We start from the raw sequence: 18,504 nt of genomic DNA, 5'->3' as shown, positions 1-18,504 counted from the left end.
TAGCTTTATGATTTGCAGAAAATTTTTAATAATGATTCCTAAAACAATCAATTGTAATTTTACCTAAAACTTTTACAAAACCAGGCCACAATCTTTTTTTAATTTTTTTGTTTTTTGTTTTTTTTTAAACACACAGTTTTCACACTGTAGTAACTGGAAATGTGCAACCGTGTCAACAGAGACAAAAAAGCCAAAGTAACACGAATCTCACGTTCATGCAGCTATCAGTTAATATTACATACTCTGGAATGATCTTACACCAAAAATATTTCCACAATAACTTGCTCTCATAGGGGTGGATCGAAGTCTCAAAACTTGAAAACCAACCAAAGAAGGGTAAGCGTGCTTGGTTATGCCATCTCTGTCCGCGCCATGGCGACACTGACCAATTACACAGCAACGGGGAGGGAACCAGGATGCCGAGTTACTGCGTAATGTAAGTCCATCGCGCGCAGTGGGGCTACTGAGTGGTCTGTACGAATCCTGTGCACCATGTGGCAGTAGTTCGTCGATTACCTTGTGTCACCACCATCCGCAACGGCATGGAGACCGGATGGCTGTTTCACAGAAGGCCCGCTGACGTTTCCATCTTTAGAGTGACCCTGACAAACCTGGAGGAAACTTTTTCAAAGGCTTTTCTCCAGATTCTTCCACTTCCATTGTGAGTAATTGCTTTAATAAATATCAAAGGTCTAAATAAATATTTACAAATTATTTCTCTAACCTCAAAAAATAGCTAAATGATAAATGGGAATTTGACTTGGTCTAAGATCAGTCTTGGAAAAGAACATAAATTGTGAGTTTTTTGTTTGTTTTTTTTTTTTAAAGAAAAGTAATTTAAGATTTCCTGGCTGTATTTTATATATCTATGTATAAAAAAAAAATCATTATTTAACTATCGATCCATTCCTATTGGTAATGCTTCTTAATCCAGACATTCCGCAAAATACAGACTTTTTACAAATCACGGCATCTTTAATACAAGAAAATTAACATGCATTATTCTTCATTCTGTATACAGTGATGAGTTCATTAGTAGGCAGAGACCCACTACCACAAACATGACTTAGGCTTCTGTGAAACTAAGTGCTTTCTCTCCCTTGTTAACTTACAGACACGAGGTGACACCAGATAATAGGCAGTTAGGACGGCACTGGGGAGGGGAGGGAAGTGGGAAGGAATTTGTATGCCTCGTCTATAATTTCACGTATGGATAAAGGTAGTTTTTGGCTTTTTGTTTGTTACAAGCACTCATGTTAGGACAAAGATGAAATGTGCAAACTTTAAAATTTAAATATTCATTTTCTCTAAGATCCAGCTCAGTAAAAGATTACCCCAGTTCCCTGCAATTTTAAACTACAAGATCAAAGCTAATAATTTGTTATAAAAGTTATATATTGAAAAGAAATAATGAAAAACACAATTGGGAAATATTTAAGAAAAAATACGCAGGACTAGCCCTGCTGTGTCAACCCTGTTCCCTAAATTTAATCACATACCCACTGGCATAACCAACAGATAATGCCTTTGAACAGTAAATCAAGCTGAACAAAACCAGCTCAACAAGGTTAAGAAATAAACGTCACATCAAGGTAGTATGTTTTATTTCTGAAACAGTTCTGTAGTTCTTACATTCAGATCTATTCTAAATGTTTCTTTGTTAAACTCACTTGTATTCACCTGTTGTTTTTTAAAGATCTGTTGTTTAAAGGTTAAAATCTCTGTAAAACGTAAAAATGTTTTAAAATTTGCTGAAAATGCAACATATTCTCAATTAAAATTCATTTAAAATAATACCCTCCACTGATGTTACTTTAACCCCCTGAAAAACTCCGGAGGAGCATTAACAAAAGATTTAAACTACTGTGCAAAATTTCTTCACGAAAAGTGTTTAAAGGCTGGTGCAAAATGGGAAGCAAATTCTAAACAATTTTGGCTTCTTGGAAACAAAAACCGCTGTGTCTGAGGAGTGGCCGTTGGGGCGCTCTGGGAAGGGCCGGCTTCATCTTTTCCGGCGACAGGTGCGCTTGTGTTCTGCGTGCCAGTGCTCCTGCTGACACTTGATGGAGCAGTAGGACGTGTTCCAGCAACAGTGGTACATGGCCTCCTCTTCACAGTTGTAGCACTGCAGGCAGGAAGCAAGGCGATGCATGAGACTCGTGGCCAGGTAAGAAATGGGCCCTGACTGCAGGCCTTTACAGCTGCGTTTAAAGCTCTTTCTGGCTCAAACTTAAACAGCATCACCAGGATGCTGGAACTGGAATGTGTCCTTTTCACCAACCAGGGGAAGGAAACCTAGGGGGCGATGCCCGAGGCTGTGGCCAGATCTGGTTTTAGCAAACGCCAGCTCACCTGCAAAGCATCAGCTTTTGTTCCTGTCTACAGGGCCCTTCCGCCAGCACACAGGGGCTATTATCCTTTCCTTTAAAAGCTTCTGCCTTCCCTCCCTTTCTAGCTCTAACCTATTATTTTGCTCCTCCCAAACTCTGAGAAACAATTGCCTGACTTCCGGTTTCCCTTTATTTCCAATGCTGTCTTGCAACCCTCCAGGCCACTGAGTATGCTATCATCAAGATCACACTGACCTTGAATCTCGTGGTCAAGTCTCAGTCTTCATCTTACTTGATAATTCCTACTTGACAGTATCTGGAGTATTGTTTTCTTTTCTTTTTGGTGTCATGTGTGATCAAACCCAGGGCCTCCAGCATGCCAGGCAAGAGCTGACCCCAGGCTCCATCCCTAGCCCTAGAGACCCTTTCAGCTGTCATAGCTGGGGGGGGGGGGGTGGCGCACTGGGATCGAGAGGCCCAGATGCTGCTTGACATCCTACAGTGCACATCCCTGTTCCCCAACAGCAGAGCACACCCACGTGCTCACAGCACTGAGGCTGGACTGTGGAAGAAGAAACCTTGTGAGAGTAAAAGCTCAGGTTTCAGGCTGGAGTAATATCATAGATAGTCACCCTGTTGAGAAGGAACAGGAATGATCTGGAAGATGAGAGGCTAGCTTTGGATGCAAACCTTGCTGGTGGGTCAGCGGAGACATGCAAGATCTTCGGAGAGATTCGTACAGGTACACACACCGTGAGATGCAGGCTTGGGGATTCTGGGAGAAGAGCCCACATTTGGTTGTAAAATTTCCACCCTTTGTTCTGGAGTGTATATTTATTTTTCAATACTGGGGATTGAACCTAGAAGCACTTTTCCACTGAGCTATCTCCCCACCCCTTTTTTACTTTGAGACAGGGTCCTGCTACACTGCTGAGGTAAAACTCAAACTTGAGATCCTCCTGCCTCAGCCTCCTGAGTCACTGGAATTACAGGCGTATACCACTGCACCTGGCTAATATTTTGAGACACTTTGTGACCTTGTTATGTCAGCAGCTGCAATTTCATCAAAATGCTGTTAGAAAGGTAGAGCACATTTAATTTCAGAAACCGCTCGGATGAATCACATGGTTTGGAATTAGAATATAGGCCTGTGCCACTAACTGGCCATGTGACGTCAGTTTGTATTTGGTTAATTTCTATCTTAGCTTGCCTTCACATAACCCTTTAAACAGCACCATCCCTTCTCCTGTCTCCCAGGTGTCCTAGTAACTCATGTGCTTGTGCATTTACTCTATATTTCTGCCTCTCTGTGGATGCCCTCAGACACCACCATGGCTCACACACACATCTCAGCACCCGTGCTGTGTATCTGACAGACCACATGCTTTCTGTCCTGTGATCCTGTTCTACTTGCAAAATGTAAAATACAATTTGATGAGCAGGAACGATTGGTATTTGGAGTTCCAGCTCATGAAGATGAGCTCCAGCTCTACTTAGTTTTAAAATCACTGTAACTGGGCTGGGGATGTGGCTCAAGTGGTAGCATGCTTGCCTGGCATGCGCGAGGCACTGGGTTAGATCCTCAGCACCACATAAAAGTAAAATAAAGATACTGTGTCCACCTAAAAACTAAAAATAAATATTAAAAAAAGAAAAGAAAATCACTGTACTATCCTAAGCCTTGATGCCTCATTGTAAGAAAAAAAAAGTATCAATATCAAATTCAGCTATTTTACAAATGGAAAAATGCTTAAAATAATAATAATAATAATGGCAGTATCGTAATTCCTTACTACAGCCTCCTCTTCCCATTCCTCTGATCTTCTGTGGACTCATGGGGATTTCTTTTCATGGATTTCTTTTCTAGTGGCTGCTTTCCTGCTTTCTGCCTGCATGAAGACATACTATTACAGACCTGGTCTCTGGGCCTTGTTCTGTTATTACCTTGGGCACACCTTAATTCTCCATCTGGTGATATTTACTCCAGTGTTCACCAGTCTTTCCTAATAAGTTATTTCTGCATATTCATCTAAATTATATGCCATTTCTTCTTGCCAAATCCTTGTCACAATTTTTAAAATGTTAAATTCTTTAATGGAAAGTTTATTTATAAAGAATAATGCAGGCTGGATAAGTTGAAGAATTAAAAGTAAACTGTCATAAAACACCACACATGAAGTCATTAAAATTGAAAACACACTAAGAGCACTTCTCCCCACTCAGTGTTGTGGGGGTGTGGGAAGAGCACATGGTCCTGGTGCCTTCCAGAGCTTCCACTGCACCAAGAACAAGACTGACACCTCCTGTCAGGTTTAAGGGAGTGTAGTTAGAGACCAGTGAGATGCTTTACTATAAAAAGAAAGTAATTAATTTCTTTAAAAAACTCTAATGCATAAATGGCAGGGAGAGGGGAATCTGAAAATCTCTATTGCTGTGATACTTATATTCACAATTTCACAATTTGGATACTGTGTCTTAGAAGTCACCAGGTAAAAAAAGTCAGGGCTAGGCCATTTGCCCAAACAAAATACTTGCATAGATGCAGAAGATACATAAATTAATTATACTCAACATGTTACGTACCAACATGTTTCACAAAATGACCCTGAGCAGGGATCTGTAAGTGAGAGATTACAGGACTTTTAATAAAAACGTTAAAGTCAACAATTTCATAGTTGATATTCTTTCAGTAATATGCACCACATATTTGCATATGCCACATACACATTTCTGAGTGTGTTTGTCAAATGGGCAGCACATTTTCAGAGATAAGGTTCTTAAAAAAAAAAAAAAAAAGTGATATTTACCCACTGCTTCTTCTTGGTCTGAGAAATTAGTTGTTTGTGCTGTGTGGCTAGTTTCTTGATTTCTTCTACAAATTCTTCTTTACACTTTTCCTTTACTTGCTTACATTTTCTGTCCATCTCACCCTGCATGTTGGCTACAGCTTTATTTACAGCTTGTCTTTTTTCTTCTTCCATTTCAGAACGCAGCTGAAAGAAAAGAGTCAACCCCTGGTGCTTTATATCAACCTCACACACTCTAAAACTCAACCCGCAGTTTCTACTGAAATACATGCCTTTTCTCTTGATTTCACTAAGGTATGTAAATGATTTTGGTGAGAAAGTTACTATTATTAATTAAAATAATGTAAAGAATGCTGGATTGCTACCAGTTTTAACAGCCTCTGTGGGAAACGCCTGGTCTCGGCCCGACAACAAGCAGCTTTACCTTTTCCAGAGCTTCTCGGACAACTCTCTCAGTCTCTCGCTTGTGGTCCGACTTCATCCGGTCTTTAAAGTCATTGAAAATTTTGGTGTATTTGTCGTGGCACATGCTCTGGCAGATGCCGTCACTGGTGGTCTGGGTACTTCGATGCAGCATCCTTGGGGAAGAGGCACTTAACTTCTTGGTCTGAGTTGACACCGATACTCTCTCGATTGGCTGAGGCATCGTGGGAATTTCCTGGCTAGAACTTACTGCTTCTGTCTCAGGCTCTGGTTCCTAAAGGGTGAAAAAAGTGTTCAGAGGCAAAATAGGGCAATATAATTCACTAGTTCAAAAACAACTCTAGAAGGATAAAAATTCAGTGATCTCTATGGCTAATAAGCTGCTATTAAAATCATGTAATAAGAGGAGCTCCTGTTGAGTGTATTTTTCCAGTATAAAATAAATCCCCCCAAACCAACCAATGAATGAAAAAAAAAATGCAGTTAATAGCTATAATAATTCTAAAATAAATATCATTTAAAATTGTATTACATGTTAACACTGTGCAATTTTGCCTTTATTTTATTTTTTGCCGTGCTAGGGATTGAACCAAGGACCTTGTGCATTTGAGGAAAGCACTCTACCGATTGAACCACATCCCCGCCCCTGTGCATTTTGCTTTTAAAATAAACAAAAAATTTTGTTAGATACGATATAAAATCATCACCAACTTACAATCACTTCTTTGGACAAGATTAATAAATTTCCTAAAATCCTAAACCACTTCTCACTGAATATATGGGTTGAATGTACCCAGGCTTACACAGCTTTAAAATATGAATAGTTTATAATTAAAAACCCAAGCTTCGTTATAGTTCAATTTTTAACTGTTGCCATAAGTGACTTCCTGGATAAGTCCTTTGTCTTCAATAGTGTTGTGAAAACCCGCCAGGTTCCCAGGACAGGCAGCAACGTGCCCTTCCCTCTTAGCAAACCCGCCCAGGCTACTCTAGGAGAACCGGGCTCTGAGCTGGGGTGTGCCAGGATAGTGGCAGGAGACAGGGAGGGAGTCAGAAGCTTGGGCTTGAGCTTGATGGATATTATTTGGTGACCATGGAGTTTACGAGCAGCCACCAGAAGTGACTGTCCTGACCACCACACTTTGGAAATCTCCCTTCCAATTGCCTGGACAATTGCAAGGTTGGCCACTTACTTCCTTTTTGGGCTCCACACTTTGATTACGGCGCCCTTTCTTTGCTCTTGGTTCTTGAGTGACCTTCAGCTGTGGGCAGTATAAAAGTAACAGCACATTAATCAAGACACCAAAATACCTCTGCTGCAGAAGCCTGTAGAGGACCCCTGCAGGGCAACAGCACACCCCCCTGCTTCTGCCTCTGCTCCTCCACCGGCTGAAGGCTGCAGAGGGCCAAGGTGCCCTTGAGGACGAGCCTCTCCCTTCCATACATGCTCAGGTCAAGGTCACTGATGTTTACATCTACTTGTTTATTTGAACTGTTTTCTGTTCTCTCATGCAGAGCACTTCATAAATGTTCATGTGAAAAGGAAAGAAAAATGTCAAAATCTGTTTACTATAGTCAACACAGACCCGCCCCCACATAGAAGGAGGAGCACACAGCGCTCACCCAGGCCAGACCCACCTGCTCATTACTGGTAGAGGAGATGCTGGATTCCGCCTCTTCCTCACCCCGGTCCTCGTTCTTAGACTTCCAGAACCTTCCTTCACGAAGGAAACGCTGGTGCAGCTCCAGCTCATCACAGGCCTTTTTCCAGCCCATGCTGCGCTTAACGTGCAGCCGATGCACGTTGACCGTGATGTCTTGGATGTTTTCAGAAGGAATCCAGGCCCTTCAAACAGCATTTGAAGGCAGGTATGGTTAGGAACGCCCAGAATGTGGGGCCATGTGAGGAGGCAGTGGGGGCGGCGGAGGGAGGTCCTGCCTGCTATAAAGCACAGGCTGCTTCGGCGGGGGGCCGGGGCTCAACAGGCCCTTACCATGCAGGAAGGAGGGAGGTGGCATTCTTTTTTCACACATTCAAAGTCATCAGAATTGGAGTGGAACCACTCCGTTGGCCCCGTTTGATCAGCTTAGCTTGTCATGGTTTACATGTACCTCCTTCACAAATCCTCTTAAAAAGTTGCCTTTTCTTTTTTTAATACTGTAAGCTAGTAGGACCCAAGCAGCTGTTTTCAGATGAGCACTACAGAATCAGCTGAAAATGCCTAGAAATTTTCATGAGATACACACACATGATTCCATATAAGATGAGAGTATCTAAAAATTATTTATGCTGTTAATCAATTAAAAAATGGAGAAATGTATATATTGTTTGCCAACAATGTACTTAGTCGTGGACACAATTTGAAGTGCCTCTAAATGATGTGTAATATAGATGGCAAACTAAAGAATGGAAAATTATATTTGGTTCTTTTGGTAAGAACGCTCAAACTCAAGAAAAAGTACCTGGCTATTAATCTCTTGCCTAGACTTGAATTATTACCCATGTAGAAATGTGGTATCAGTTCAAGAGGCGCACTGTGCACCAGGGGCAGGCCCCACGTGGAGTAAGAGTAAAAGGGCTTGACAGCCAGAGATGCTGCTCACAGGAGGTTAAGGGTAAACCATTAACTAGTGGCAGGAGTCCAGTGAGGTCTGGGGTCTCCTGATGACTGCGATGGCACTTCACATATTGTCTCTGTCCTTAAGGAACCTACAGTCTAGCCAGAAAGAGCAAGAAATGATACAATGCAGCACAAGGTAAAGGAGGGGAAGAGGTTGCCACCTGCTTGTGCTCCACCTTGCACGATGAGGGAGAGGTCCCAGACACGGCACAGGAGACAGGAAGCCTGTGGACACCTTGGTGCCCACCAGGTGTTTCCTAGGCAGGTAGATACAAACTGGGACTTGGCCCTGCAAACACACAGAGGCTTTCTCTTCTCAGTGTTTTCCTTCCAGAAATGTAAAAGGTGTCACGAGTTTCATCCTAGGCCTCTAATGATGGAGTTCGAGAAATAAGGGCTATTCTGCAGGAATCTCTTGGAGAGTGATAGCAACAGGTGCCTCGGCCATAAATAAAGACTTCTAATGTGTGCATACAAGCTAAGCTATGTGCTTTGTAATTTAAGAGCACTTTTAAAATAGTAATAAGCTATACTGTTAGATACTAACAATATTTAAAATTGTTGCATTTCCATAATGTTCTTTATAAATATTATATCATCACTGCCTCATCTGTTGTGTGGTTTGTTAAAAACTTTAAAGCATACTACATTTTGAAAAACTCTAAACTTTAATGCAGAACACAATTATGTTTGTGGAAGAGCTCCTTGCCATTAAATTTTGAATCAGTATTAAATTCACTTTTATTTAATGAATTTTTTTATGAGCTCCTATTACATAGTAGGCAATCAGCAAAAGTGTTTTTGTTCATTTTTTTAATGTGCACTCTTTTTTTCTGGTACTAGGGATTGAACTCAGGGTTGTTTAACCACTGAGCCACATCTCTAGCCCCTTTTTATGTTTTTTGAGACAGAGTTGTGCTGAGTCCTTGGGGCCTCACTATGTTTCTGAGGCTGGCCTTGAACTTGTCATTCTCCTGCCTCAGTCTCCTGAGTCGCTGAGATTACAGGCATGTACCAACATACCTGGCCATGGGTTGCTTTTGAGAGAGAATTCTGTTAATAAACAGTGTTCCCCCTGGAATGAATTTGTAACTTACGAGGGTATTTTTTTCCTCTTAAATTAAATCTTCTGTTGGATACAATAAAACTGATTCACATCTGCTCTTAATTATTAAGTCTCAGCACAGTTCATAATACACTTCTACTCTCTTTCACTCAATCCCATTAATATGGACTTCAGTTTTACAAAGAATAATGGCTTTTAAGTATCACAAAAAAGAGGTGTAATGGTTCTATCTATGTGTGTGTCAATCCTGAATGCTCTGAACCATATGCAGCATGAAATATTGGACGGTAAAAGAACCTGAAATGTTCTACCTCCTTACCTGTACCTGACTTCCTGGCCCAGGCCTTCCCAGCCTTCAGCTACTTGTGGCAAAGGACTCAGGTTTCTTTAGGCAGTGAGATCATACCAGATGCTTTTTTTCTCTCTGGCAGACAAAAATTTGCAAATTCTACAAAAACCCCTCCAAAGCAACTTGTGTGTGAGTGCAATGGCCGTCAACTTCCATGTTGGAGGCTTGATGACATGCCCACTCCAGGAAGCAGCAGCATCAGAACTTACAACAGGTGACTCCTTCTGACTCCTATCTTTTTGGTGCGTGGTATATTGCTTAAGCAATTAAAAATTCATGATTACAATTTCATGTTTGTTTTCAATAAATCAAACATTCTAATATGATAGAATTTTTAATATATGACCTTACCAATCACTGACTTCAAATACTTTATTGGTCATTGTATCCAAGAAAAGCAAAGGAAACTGTTTATATAGTGAAATTATAGGACTTTTATTTTCTAAAAGTAAAAACTTTAAAGTTTCATCCATGCAGAACTGTTCACGTAAAATTTTGCAGGAAATAAGCAGCTTGGGGAAAAAAGCCTCTGGCAATGCATTTCTGTGCTTTAATTCTCTCTTCAGCTGACAACCTTATGCAAAGGGTCTGAGTGCACTAGCTCAGAAGTTTTTTAAGATATTCTCTGCATAGTACATGTAAATTAACTCAGGTTATTAAGAAAATGTCATTTACATTGAAAGATATTATAAAGCTACTTGTAAACTGGTTTAAAAAAAAGAAAGAAAAAACAAATATATAGGTAAAAAATTCTGATTATCAGATCATTCTTACCTAGTAATATAGCTTTAACAAGTAACTGTGAAGTTTTAGTTTTTATAAGTCATCTGTGTCGTATGGAATGAATTTTTTATAAAACTAAAGCAAATCACCTGTCTCCCTCACATATTTGTATCCTAAGAGCTGCCCTTGTCGGGTATTCACTCCGTGCCAGGTACTATGCCCATGTCCTTACATGCTACACTTTCTTCTACCCTTACAGAAACTCTTCTAAGGTGGGTGCTGTAGAGGTCTGCATGTTACCAATCCTCAGAACCAATAAGTATGTCCTGGGAGGGTAGAGGGTGGCAAAGCCAGGACAAGAACCCAGGGGGCACTGCCCAGGCATCTGTGAGCACATGCTGCTCCCCTGTGTTGGTGAGAACTCGAAATCAACGAACAGGCTGTACTAAACATGGTAAATCAAAGACCAAAATGTCCATGTGTATTGTATTGTTTTATTGTCGCAGTGTCAGCTGAGTGTGTATCTATTTATGAAAGAACAAAGAAATTTAAAGTATTGACAAGTTTTGTCACTTAACTTCTATTTAAATTAAAGGAAAAGTAAGTAAAAACTCATGATGGGGAGAATAAGGCCTTTCATTTTGTAGATTCTCTGACAACAATGACCAGTGCACAGGAACCTCACCTGGCATGACAGGACACACAAAGGGGCTATTGATTTAAATCCTTGCAAAGGGTAATTTTTAGATAATGTAGCTGCTTTTCTTCACTTTCCCCCTTATTTTAATATGTTTGTGTTTAATGAACAAAAAAACTGATGCGAATTCTTTTGCGGGGTGGATGGTAGGGATTGAATTCAGGGGCACTCAATCACTGAGCCACATTCCCAGTCCTACTTTGTATTTTATCTATAGACAGAGTCTCACTGAGTTGCTTAGGGCCTCACTTTTGCTGAGGCTGGCTTTGAACTCACGATCCTTCTGCCTCAGCCTCTAAGATTATAGGTGTGCACCACAATGCCCAGCTTGATGTGAATTCTTGAATCTTTTTGTGGCTTCATTAGGACTCATCAATCTCTTGAGTCCTGGGATAGTCACCAGAGACACTCTAAATATGTGAGTCACTACTAGTGACAACATTAATATGACAATATTTTAGACTTCCTAAATGCCAATGTTCAATAGTGCTAATGCCCTAGTTCACAAAGAAGGAGGTATTATAATTTCATAAGACAATAGTTCAGCATACTTTGTATATGATAACTTTACTATGCAAAATAATTTTATGCTAATAAGATGATTTCTACTTTTGGGGTCTATGTGCTCTTACATTATAAATATGTAAATTTAAGTTTTGCCATACTCATCTCCCAGAAGGAATGTTGTGCAGATATGTACACACCACCACAGGCACACTTAACACATTAGTACACGTTCCCAAGGTGTAAGATCCACAAGCTCTAATCCCAAACTGACTACTGTCATCTGAGGTTTAACAGGGTCTTGAAGATAGTTGAAATAGTAATGTCTTCACAAAAGTGTGAAATAGAAAGTCTAAGGACTCTTCCACCCTACTGCACTATTAATCTTATCGCTAATATGCTTCCGAGAATCAATGGCATCAACTATTGAGAATGCCCTATTTAGCAAAGAGCATCTGAAAATTATCTGCAAATATAATTTAGGGAACGTATTACTAGCTGCACAGTCAAGTGCTGATCTTGTTTATTCCATTTAAGGAAAAGCTTCACACTGTCCCTCACAGAGGAGCCACTAGCCTCAGAAGCACAGCTTGATCAGTGCACATGGTTCCCATATTACCTCTGATGGTGGTGGCCAAAGAAGCGAACGTCAACTTGATTGTCCTCTTTTTGCATGACTTTGGCTGGCCAAAACCCAAAACCTTTCATTTTAGCCCAAACCAACTCATGATTAGGTATCTGAAAATTGAGAAAAAAAAAAATAATAATAATATTAATAAGGTAAAACATTTTAGGCTTAAATGCAAGTACACATTAATATTTAACTACTTAGTCAAGTATGATCCATTATTTTTAAAATATATCTTTTTTACCTTTAAGAAAAACCCAAAATTTGGATTGCATAAGAGTGGCGATATAAACCTTATTTCTCAGAAAGAGCAGGAACAGCCAAGGACGATGGGAACAAGAGCGGCAAACAGAATGCCCTAAACTCTGCTTCAAAGAGAGTAGCCTGGGGTCAGCAGCATCAGCATCACCTGGGAATTTATTAGAAATGGGAGGATTTCAGGCCCTGTGCAGATCTACCAAACCAGAAGTCTCCATTTTCATAAGCTGCACAGTGACAGGTTTGCACAGTAGTGTCTCAAAAGAGTGGCTGCTCAGGCAGCCTCAGAAGCCAGTGTCACTGGGAAGCTGACCCTGAACGCTTGAGGCTCTTGGGCAAACGCTTGCTGGACTTACACAATCGCAAGCCGACCTCGCATCCTCCACTTTACCATCTGCTGAGGAACAGGATATCTAGTCTTTACTAAGGACCTCATTTTAAATTGAAAAATAAAGAATGATCCATTATTTTCCCCATATTTCAGTTCACACTCATGAAAGCCATATGTAGTATGAAACAAAAATATTCATAAAGGATTATAGTCTTTAAGCAAACCAGAAATACACTTCCTAAGAGAACCATGTTACACACTTAAGTAAAATGACAAAATTTCACATACACAAGGGTAGCAGAACCAATTGTCTGGACGAGCATTGGATAAATAGAAGCAGTTCTTGCAAAGTTGTAGTTCATCCAGCTGAAAAAGAAGAGCAGCTATTTCAGTCTACATAAAATGTACTCCCACAAACATTCCCATTCACATACATAAACAGACATAAACTTTGTCTTTATGTAATCATTGATAATCAGGTTTTGAAATCTGCAGTAGGTAATAGTAGAAGACCCTGTCACTCTCCTGCTAGAACCAGCCCCGTGGTCTCAGATGGCAGGCACATGAAGGGGAAGGCAAAGGCCCTGAGAAAGCAGGCAGGGTCTGACCCAGAGTTGTGCCCAACTCTCATCAAGGGCATTTCCTCAGAGGGGTCTTCCCAGGATGCCCCTCCTATTGATCCCTGGCTGCTTTTGTAGCCTTTCTTTTACAACTTGTGACCGAATCTGTTTTCTCAGTTTCCTGTTCCAGTTTCTGTCTTTAGAAGATAGCTGCTCCCTGAGTAGGAAGCCTTGGCCCTACTCACCACTTTATTCCTCCTACCATATCACCTGGCACACAGAAGGCAGTCAATAAACATTGTTTGAATGAATAAAAAGCAAACATCAAATTTGAAATCAAGAAATAAAACTTCTTATATGAACTGATGGACTTTTGCAAAGGTAATACGGTTAGAGGTAAGTGTTTCGAATAAGAAAGACCACACACTCAAAAATACTTCCTTAAATATGCATTTCATATGATGTACAGTAGGGAGGTAAATATGAATTCTTAATTCAAAGAGGTAACATTTGTAGCTGGCCTAATAAAACACATTTACCTACATTATCTCACTAATATTCACAACAGCTTAAGGGTATCTGAAAGTTACTTAGTGGTCAAATCTAACTCCCAGAATTTCTCTTTGAACAGTTTTGCCAGAATTTCTTTTTCCTATTTGCATTATTTCCCATGTATGTCAAAGAGGAAAGTAAGCTTACATGTAAGGGAAATGGGTAAGGAAATGTGAATAACCCTGAAATGTGCTTAGATTGCAGCAAGCCCTATGATCAGGCATAAAGAGTACCTCATGACACGTGTCTTTGTAGAGCATCCTCGCGATGTCTGCTTGCTCACTGTCTGCTGTAATAAAGATATGTATGACCTACGATCATCATCTAGAAACACAACTGGCAAGATTAGTATAGTCACTAAGTCCTTTGAACTTCTCAGAAGTGGACATATGCCTTTTCAAGCTAAAATATGTATTTTAAGTAAGATTGAGGCAGCAAAATGAAATTCAATAGGCAGCTTTTATTTTATATTCAACACAACCACAAATTTTCTAGGCATAGAGTGAATTCTTACCTTTCAAAAATGGAATATTAATAGGGAAACAACAGATTTACTCAAAGTGCTTGCAAAAAACCTCTCAGCTAAGACAAACACATAAGAAATTATAAAGAACAATAGACTTTTATCATTTAGTGTGCTACAGTTTTGCCTTTGGCGAGTCAATTCTATAAGCTACATCACCAAATATTCATAAATTTAAATTCTACCATTTCCTTTGTATACATCATAAAGATACTTTTTGAATGTAACGTTTTATAAAAGACATTTCTCATTATGGAATGTAAATGACATTTTTTAAAAATTAAATGCATACAAAAGAAAAAAAATATTCAACCTCCATAGAAAATCACTGTGTTGTGGAGAAGCAGCTGAGCATCAGCTTTGAATTCCTCATAACTTCGGTATTTCCCTTCATTCACCTTCTGTAGAGAGCAAGACAAGACATTACTAGAGGAAACATCTGTCTGGGCCACAGTCACAAGATTAGAGAATGGGACACAACAGAACTCTTCTGGATGGTGTCAGGACCACTGCTGTATTACAGGGAATATGTGTAAAGGAAATGGAGACTGTGGACTCTCACTGTTACAGAATGAGGAGTGTGGTCGATCAGAGACCCCTGCAGTCACTATGTCCTCTACATTAATTGAATTTATAATTTGAATCTCTCATTTTGCAATAATGATACAAACTGCTGCTAAGCTTTATAACTATACCAAATGCTCTTTCAGAGAGGAATTTCAGAGGAAATATGAGGGTTTGAGGGCCATACTTTTGAAGAGGGATATGGCTAAATCACCTAGAACTAGGTAGCACATTCTCATCCTGGTGACAGGTTTAGGAAATGGGCATGAAGATGGCTTGGAATGCCATGGCTTCTGAAGGTCTTAAGACCCAGGCTCCTTTTCCACCCTGGCTTTGCAATGCAGCTTCCTCCCTGTGCAAAGACCCTGTTCCCCGTGGGCCCCTTCATGAGGGCTCCCCGGCTTCTTCTACTTGGGAGTATCCACCACCTGTCAATATCTATGCCTCATGGATCATTTGCAAATATTAACGTTTGCATTCCACCCTGAATTTCTGATTGCAGTGGTCTAGGGTAAATTCGGGGATTGGTATTGTCCAGGAACCCACCCAGATGATCCAATACACACTATGGTTGGGAACAACTTTCCCACAGCCCTCCCAAAGCACCTTGTTTTGAGTTTTGTTCTGGATTGTAAACTGATTAAATCATAAAAAACTCATCTTAATGATTTTCCTGACAATACTGCCACTCATAGTCAGCACAAGGGCAAGACATACTAGCCCAGCCAGCCTTAACCCGGGTCTAGCTGAACCAACTGGAAAAGGTGAGAAACCCTCACAGAGGAGGTGGCAACTGAACTGGGTCTTAGGGTGTCAGCTGAAGGGAAGCTGCAGGAGCAGAGGCAGGGGTGGGAAGGTGTGCAGGAGGTGGGCTATGCCTGTGGCTGTCTCCACAGCTTGCAGGCTGTCTCCTGGAAGTCGGAGGTAAAATTTAAATTACTTTCTTTGTAATATGAAGAGGCAACTTTAATTTATCTTATGTTGACATAACATAGCCACAGTTGTTCTCAGTTACTAAGAGGATCACGAAATGCGAGATGATTTTAAGTTATTCTTCTGATCCCTCTAGGGTATTGACTTTTATGGACAATGATAAGATTTTAGATTTTCCACCTGACACAGGAAGTACAAAGTTAGTAATTCAGCAATCCTGACTATTAACAAACTCATTAAAAGTCCTCAGCTATAGTAGGTAAAATTAAGAACTTTAAGAGTATCTTCAGTTTTCTAGGCATAATTTTTATTTTGTTTATTTTATTATTTCCCAAGGACTCATCAGTGCTATGTTCTAATAAGTCCTACCTGAAAGAACCCCCCCAGCACAGGCTAACCCCAGAAAACCATGTCCAGCAATGAGTACTTCACAGATGAAATATTAAATTGCCCAGATGAAAATACATTTACTTCAATCAACAAGTACCAAAAGCCATAAGTCATTTAGGATCTGTCCTTTTAAAGGATGACAGTGTGCATTAGGGTAAGTTACAAGAAACTGACAGGTAATCATGCTTTATCTGGTGGTTACACCTTTTCTTGCTCTGGTGAGAAGTGGAAGGAAGCAACCAAAATCCTGGTTTCCTGCTAAGTTGTTCTTTAATGTAACACTTAAGAAAATATATCATGGGCTGGGGCTGTAGCTCAGTGCTTGCCTAGCATGTGTGAGGCACTGGGTTCGATCCTTAGTACCACATAAAAAGTAAATAAAATAAAGGCATTCTGTTCATCTGTAAGTATAAAAAATAAAATTTTAAAAAAAGGAATAGAAAAGAAAATGTATCAAAGCACAAGTTAAAGGAACCAGTTTACCTCCTGTATGGTGGGAACATCGACAGCTGAGTGCACCAGCCTTCTGTACATCGGGTGTTTATTGTCTTTCCCCTTCTTATTAAGATCTATAGCCTGAAAGGTTGTTAGATACATTAATTTTAAATGTGATTAAAGAGAGACAGGCAAAACTTCAATTCCTAAAACTCAATATATTTTTTTCTGCCTTTAAAGAGAAACTGGGATGTGTACAGCTTAGTAGAGCACTTGCCTAGCATGCACAAGGTCCTGGGTTCCATCCCCAGTAACACACACACACACACACACACACACACACACACACATGCGCACAGGGAAAAAAAAAAAAAAAACTACCAAAAATGAGAAATCTACATGAAGTACTTTAAAACTTAGTGGAAAATACTTATACACTATGTAGTTCAATGTGGAATTCCTTCAAGTTTTGATCAAAAGAAGTTATTTTGGAAAACTCCATTGTAAACAGTAATTGTCAATGAAGATGTTAATTGTGGAAAACGAAAATTTAAAATTGATCTCATGTGGCTAATAAGATGCTTGTGTTAAAAAACAAAGAAAAATAAAAAAGCCTAACCAACCTAATGCAGAACTGTTTACTGCAGAGAACAAATGTGATAGCATTGGTTTTCACACTTCATATTGCTATATTCACATTAGTTATTTCCCAGCCATTAACTCTGAAAGAATGAACCAGAACAAAGTATGTCTGGTGGGGATCATGAAAGACTCCCTCACAGAACTCACCCTCTCCTTCATGCGGGACACAATGAACCTCAGGTACGTGCCCATCTCCTGCTTGTTTGTATTCTTCTTCTTAATACTCTGTTAAAGAAAGAAGATGCCAAATATAAGGTCTAATGCTTCATATGTCAATATCTATATAAAAATATATAAAAAATTTCAGTATGCAAAGATTTTATTAAAAGATGAATTACTTCCAACATTTGATAGAGCAATCTCCAATATATGCATAGCAGAAATAGTATTTGATGTTACAAAGTGTGTTTGAAAAATACTATGTTGGGTTTGGCATAATATCTGAGAAATGATAAATATTTTCTTATTATTTTGAAACTCTAATTTTCAGATAAAAAGAAATAACAGATATAATGGAGGATTTTTTTTTTTAACCAAAAAAATAATGACTAAAGTCCTTTATGGGAACATCTTAAATTAACAACATTGAATAGAAAATTTCAATGCAACATTATTCTTTGTTAAAAGGGTTATTTTAAAAAATCTGTGTCACATGAATCATACATAGTGCCACTGTGTGCTAACATATCTATTTTAAAATGTTATAGGTCTGTTCAGGAGTAACTCTTGCTCCTATTAGTCTGGCCTACAAGCTAATTAGGTTCGTCCACTTATCTCTCAGAAAACTTGAAAAAAAAAAAAAAAACAAATAGGAATTTGCCTTTCATGTCATACTTAGTTGGGAGACAAGACACGTGTTTCTATGTACAGAGCCAAGGTCCAGACATGACAAATTGAAGGCAAAGAAGAAATGCTGAACCTCTGAAGGTAACTAGATCCGACTGCCAAGGAACCTAGTTGGTCTGGCCATGTTTCTGTGGATGCTGTAACTTTCTCAGGCTACTAGATTATGATTCTCTGTCTAGTGATACAATTCCTGCCGAAAGAACTTTATGACAGGAAGTCATTTTAATTTGCTAAATATAGCAGAGGAAAGAACAAATATTTCTCATGTAACAGGGCTTCCAGCTAAAGCTTAATTCAACTGATTATACATATACATAACATT

General features: G+C 39.6%; 1 protein-coding gene across 9 annotated transcripts in view; it reads right to left on the bottom strand.

Moving 5' to 3' along the window:
- Nucleotides 1-207: 207 nt before the first annotated feature.
- Nucleotides 208-18,504, bottom strand: part of Zmynd11 (zinc finger MYND-type containing 11) — a 91,119-nt gene continuing 72,822 nt past the window's right edge. For all 9 annotated transcript variants that reach the window (XM_076832066.2, XM_076832072.1, XM_076832073.1 and 6 more), the window contains 11 exons: nucleotides 17,484-17,561; nucleotides 16,743-16,835; nucleotides 14,686-14,773; nucleotides 14,083-14,138; nucleotides 13,026-13,103; nucleotides 12,140-12,258; nucleotides 7,199-7,406; nucleotides 6,754-6,822; nucleotides 5,562-5,834; nucleotides 5,138-5,323; nucleotides 208-2,125 (listed from right to left, as the gene is read on the bottom strand). In XM_076832066.2, coding sequence (XP_076688181.1) covers nucleotides 2,003-2,125; nucleotides 5,138-5,323; nucleotides 5,562-5,834; nucleotides 6,754-6,822; nucleotides 7,199-7,406; nucleotides 12,140-12,258; nucleotides 13,026-13,103; nucleotides 14,083-14,138; nucleotides 14,686-14,773; nucleotides 16,743-16,835; nucleotides 17,484-17,561 — 1,371 coding nt within the window. In that variant the 3' untranslated portion in view covers nucleotides 208-2,002. The remainder of the gene's footprint in view (nucleotides 2,126-5,137; nucleotides 5,324-5,561; nucleotides 5,835-6,753; nucleotides 6,823-7,198; nucleotides 7,407-12,139; nucleotides 12,259-13,025; nucleotides 13,104-14,082; nucleotides 14,139-14,685; nucleotides 14,774-16,742; nucleotides 16,836-17,483; nucleotides 17,562-18,504) is intronic.

This window comes from Callospermophilus lateralis, chromosome 13, assembly GCF_048772815.1.
Source record: "Callospermophilus lateralis isolate mCalLat2 chromosome 13, mCalLat2.hap1, whole genome shotgun sequence".
In the NCBI taxonomy this organism is placed as follows: Eukaryota; Metazoa; Chordata; class Mammalia; order Rodentia; family Sciuridae; genus Callospermophilus; species Callospermophilus lateralis.
This window is presented reverse-complemented; position numbering and strand designations above follow the sequence as displayed.